At 40.6% G+C, this 5,496-nt stretch overlaps 1 protein-coding gene across 1 annotated transcript in view; it reads left to right on the forward strand.

Moving 5' to 3' along the window:
• The first annotated feature begins 254 nt into the window (after positions 1-254).
• Positions 255-5,496, forward strand: part of LOC107749333 (uncharacterized) — a 31,414-nt gene continuing 26,172 nt past the window's right edge. Inside the window, exon 1 of the mRNA XM_016564445.1 lies at positions 255-386. Coding sequence (XP_016419931.1) covers positions 255-386 — 132 coding nt within the window. The remainder of the gene's footprint in view (positions 387-5,496) is intronic.

Genomic DNA, 5,496 nt, shown 5'->3' on the forward strand with positions numbered 1-5,496 from the left:
ATTGCTCTTTTCAGTGAACGTTTGTGTACTGGATGTCTGTGAAAATCAAATAAATTCAGTATAATTATTGACTACCGCTTACATACCCAGACAAAGAGAGGTGATGCTTTTCTGATAGTTGAGACCACACGGCCTGACTTTATACTCAAGGTACTAGAGCAAAGAGTCTCCTTCTGTCAAGTTGACCCAGAGTTTATACTTGAGGCCTAACTGAAAGTCTTCGTGTGCAGGGGAATCAGATGACTCTGGTGTACATGGCAAGAGAGTATTCCTCTCCTGAAGACCCTAGAGCAGTGGTCACCAACCTTTTTAGGCCCAAGATCCCTGACATAAATTCTCAAGAGAACGTCTCTGAATTAACTGATGCACGCGCCCCCCTTGACAAGGTGCTGGCGCGCCCCACAGGTTGAAAACCCCTGCTATACAGGACGCATGCAGCAGCTGTGACAAAGGCCCTGTCTACAAGAACGTGGGTATTTTCAAAACCACAGCTTTTTCTATGTGGTTTGGCCGTTCGTCCACACGCAAACGCAGCAACAGGTCACTGAAACCGAACATTTTTGAAAACTCCTGCCAGGGTGAAGATTTTCAAAAACTCCGGTTTCATTGTTATCGTGTAGATAACGAAACCGGCGTTTTTGGCTTGTGACGTCGGAGGATGCGCCGTTAACTCCACCTACTTTTTCAGGCTTCTGATTGGCCAACATGGCTTTACGGTTGAGATTATATCGCCACCTGTTGGTTTGGCATGCTCTTGACAGTGCTTCATAGCATGCTTTTGCGTTTTCATGTGGACGGAGATTTTTTTAAAACGGAAGAAGGAAAAACTGTTTATAAAAACTACCTGTGAAAGTGGATATGGCCAAAGACTTCTGTTTGGAAGTTGTGGGTTGTGAGCTTCAGCTAAAGAAGTGTAGTCCATTCTACAAGCAGGTCCAGACACAATTTTTTGTGGCTGATGCAGAGTACTGTGATTTTATTTTGTGGACTTTAAAAGACTGTGCTGTGTTGCGTGTTGTACCTGACCCACAGCTCTGGACTGCTGTTCTTAAAAAAGCACAGCAAATTTTTGAGTGTGTGTCCATTTGAACTTGTAAGTTGTTACTTCTCTCAGACTGCAAGACAGATGCCACTTAAAGAGCTAGTGGTGCCTTTGTCATGGACCGGAAAGCAAGGACAACATGGTAGCCTGCGACAACAAAAACTGCAAAATTGTGTGGTTCCATCCAAGTTGTGTGGGGCTACAGTAGGGTGACCATACGTGCCATTTTCCCAGGACGCGTCCTGGCCAGAAAGAGCTAGTGGTGCCTTTGTCATGGACCGGAAAGCAAGGACAACATGGTAGCCTGCGACAACAAAAACTGCAAAATTGTGTGGTTTCATCTAAGTTGTGTTGGGCTACAGCATGCATCTGCCAAAGAAGACAGTTGGATCTGTTCTGATTGTTCCACCTAAACTCAAGCTGCTGTCTCACATTACATCAGGGGTTCTCAACTTTGGCCCTCGAGGCCCACAGTCCTGCAGAGTTTAGCTCCGACCTTGATAAAAACTCACCTGCCTGTAACTTTCTAGTAATCCTGAAGACTCTGATTAGATTGTTCAGGTGTGTTTGATTAGGGTTGGAGCTAAACTCTGGGGCCAGAGTTGAAAACCCCTGCGTTAGATGTTTTCCTTTCAAACACTCAAGTTTTTGTTTTGTCAAAGAATTACATCAGTATATACTTATATAAATTGTACTGACATGTACTTATAGTATTTGAATACATGTTCTGTTTACCACTGATTTGCACTATTGTAAGTAGTTGTCAACATTTGATTTCTCTAACATTAAACCTGTGTTCAGTTTCCATACTTCATTTGGCTGTTGAAGTGAAGACATAAAACAAGAATTAAATATAATACAGATAAAATGTATTAAAATGTCAGTGTACACACATTCATTCATTTAGCAAACACTTTTATTTTAAGTGACTTCAAAATGAGAAATACAAGTGATTCATCATGAACAATCAAACAAAGTATTGTAATACAATGTTTCAGACTAGTACAAGCTAGAACAGGGAGGAATTAAGAAAAAGTGAAAGCATAGATTGTTTTTTTCTCTAGAGCATGGGTGACTAACGTCTGTCCTCGAGAGCCACAGTCCTGCAGAGTTTTGCTCCAACCTTGATCAAATCCAAGTCTAATGCAAGACTGGTCAAGCAGGATAAAGCCTGAGAATAAAATCTCCTCCACATCTCTTGCAGCTAGCTGACAGCAACCCTTGATAAAGGCTGGAGTTTGACTTCTGCGCTCAACATGCCAACACTTTCCTTTATGTCGAAACCTCTATCAGCCAAGACAATGTCGAATAAATAAATAGAACAATGTTTTTTTCAAGTTTGTAGGTGTTCAGGTACAGAAGCCGAATAATCAAATGTAAAAGCATTGCATTTTCTTCATTGAATATATTAAATATAGACCATAAAGGTTCCCAGGTTTGGCAGACCCGTATAGTACTTTACTATATCACCATTGTCTCAAAAAAAAAACATTAGACATCTGATTCTCAGTACCTCCTGAGTGTTGTGTCGTACCCTCGGCATGTCGCTCACCATCTCCTTTATCCTCGTGTGTCTCCTCACAGTGTTGTGCATTATCTCCTTCAGCTGGCTGCAGTATTTTTTTCCTTTGCTCTATCTTCGTCTTGCAGAGCATGCACCACATGTACAGCCCCTGTTATGCTTTTAATATTTCAATAATAAGCTATACTATTACAATCATGGTCATCCCCCTTCTCCAAATCTGGTCATATCTGGTCATGGTAAATTGCCGTGTAATTTCAGGTTTGCTGGCTGTATATGGAAATTACCTGAGCCAAGTTACACAGAACAGTAAAATTCCAGAAATACCCACATACTCCGGTGTACACGGACATATAACCCAGATAGCGTGCGGAATGATACGACACTGCTGGCCTTCTTATGGCCTGTACAAAATGGATGTAAGCCTGAAGTGGCCCACATGTGAAATAGTAAAAATGGCCCAAATGTATCAAATCACATGTGGGCCTCTGTAGGCAAAGATGCGGTGTTCACGGCAATGTGTAATCTGAATGTGACCCTAAAGTGGCCCATGTGTTAAATAGTGAATATGGTCCAAATAGTGCCAACCAAGTGTGGTCCACCTTTGGCAAAAATGTGAACGTGAACAGATCTCTGCACTAGAACATCTAGGCATAAAAACAGTTTTTTTCCTCCATGCCATCTCCAGCTTAAACAGCTAACACAGGAATCATTACCTGTGTTCTGTAATTAATTTCTGTAATTCATTCTCCACCTTTAATTATTGCCTCTTTCTCAATTATGATGTAAATACATATGCATATCTCATTATTTGTACAGCTGAATATAGAGTAAATAATGTACAAATCTGTACATAAATCTTCTGTTCCAGATTCATACACATTATTATTATTTATTAAGTCTTACTATTTAAATGTTTTTCTGTTTTATTAAGTCTTACTATTTAAATGTTTTTCTGTTCTCATGTCAGATATGTATGTATGCATGTATGTACCAAGAGCACCTTAAACACCACAACATATTCCTTGTGTCTGCACACTTGGCGAATAAAGCTGATTCTGATACTTTTCTCACTCCAGGAAAAAAGAGTGCGTACGCACAGTCAAGAGCATCCGTACGGGGCGCACATATTTACGGCAAGTTTATTTATTATAAATCCAGATACGTGCATGGAAAACAGCGTACGCACACTTCTATGCCCATTTTGTGCGTATGCAACTTTTATACACGAGGCCCCAGGGTTAGAATAAAAATGAACCGTGGCCCACATTAGGGCCAGTTTTGGTTAATTTTGTTGGCTTACATGCGGCAATGCTAAGGTTTACTTGTGGCCCAAATTTGGCAAACAGGAGCAGACCGCCCAAGTGCCATCATTCTACGCGGTATGTAGGCCAGATGAAAGTGTCAGGTGTGGGCCTGATCTGGGCCTCAGCAATTTTGCTATCTGGGACAGGAATCGGTGAAGTTTCATGGACATATACAGCTGAAACACTGCTGTTTGTGAGGACTGGTGGCTGTCAGACCTTTCATATGTTAATGTCCAGCAGTTAAGGTGCTTACTGTGTTCCCAGGTGGAGGAAGGGGCTGAGCCAGGGAAGTTTCACAAAACAGCCTCAAAATAGTTTTAATATTATTGAACTCAAATATAGCTAGCCTTATTATTTTTGACAGAGCCATTGGAGAACATATCTATGTATGTTTTATAATTTGAAGGCATTTTCTCTCCCCGGTTTCATTTTTTCCATATTATTTCACAGAATTTATGACCTGGTCATTTACTGGTGTATCAGGAGAAATGGTTTATCTAGCAGTATCTCTACCAATAGTGATTAATGTCTCCCAAAAAGTAAGCGTGTTATGAGGTATGATGTGTATGTACTGGAACTGTTCAATAGTTATGTTTAGTCAAACCTAACAAAGAGTATGTATGTATCATTATAATGATAATGTTTAGTTTCAAATCAACCAATCCAGTTTAACATGAATTACCAAAAGGGGAGGGCACAGTGCCACAAAGGTGTGAATGTCCCCTGAAAAAAATGTTTTGAGGGGATTACTTGCCATGGCAAAAAATGGCTGTTGCATGGAAGAATACCTCAGTAACATGCATCTGAATTGGCACATATTTGTATACGGACCATTATATTCCCAGTGTCTGGACAGTAATACTCCCGGATTTGTCTGAAAATCTGCAGTGTGTACAGGAGTTTACTGGTCCATACACCTCTATTCATGCTGTGTGAACAACTGTCAATGTAGCTGGAATTTGAAGGACTAACATGTTAAATTGTAATACTGTACTGTATGCAATCTTGTGGTTTTTAGTTTCAAAACAAAAAAAACTCATATTGAGGCATGTCTTTAGTGATTTGGTGCACGTGCAGAGTTTTAATAGGTAAAACAGTATGTAGATCAGGCCTGAGCACATGTAGAAACACACACAGTCTCCAAACACACATCTTTCAACATTTTGATAGAGATTTGCAGGGCTCTCAAGTCTCACGCATTCACAGTGAGACACACACATTTGAACCAGTTCACACACTCTCACGCCACACCTTGTATTTCTCATGCTGAAAAGGGATAACTTGCCCCGCTATATACCATTTTATAGACGAGGCACAGGCATATGGAGGAAAGTTCTCTGCCGAGTCTCAAAGCTGTCTCATGTTATACAGAGTTAAAGGGGTCATATGATGCGATTTCAATTTTTCCTTTCTCTTTGGAGTGTTACAAGCTCTTGTTGCATAAAGAAGATCTGAAATGTTGCAAAGACTAAAGTCTCAAATCCAAAGAGATATTCTTTATAAAAGTCAGCCACGCCTAACTAAAACGGCTCGTTCTAACACGCCCACACATTTCTACCTCACTATGTGGGAAGATTTGCATAACACCGCCCAAATGTTCACGCAAAGAAAGAAGGCGTAACTTT

Source organism: Sinocyclocheilus rhinocerous, unplaced genomic scaffold, assembly GCF_001515625.1.
Source record: "Sinocyclocheilus rhinocerous isolate Xijiao unplaced genomic scaffold, SAMN03320098_v1.1 scaffold1672, whole genome shotgun sequence".
Taxonomy (NCBI): domain Eukaryota; kingdom Metazoa; phylum Chordata; class Actinopteri; order Cypriniformes; family Cyprinidae; genus Sinocyclocheilus; species Sinocyclocheilus rhinocerous.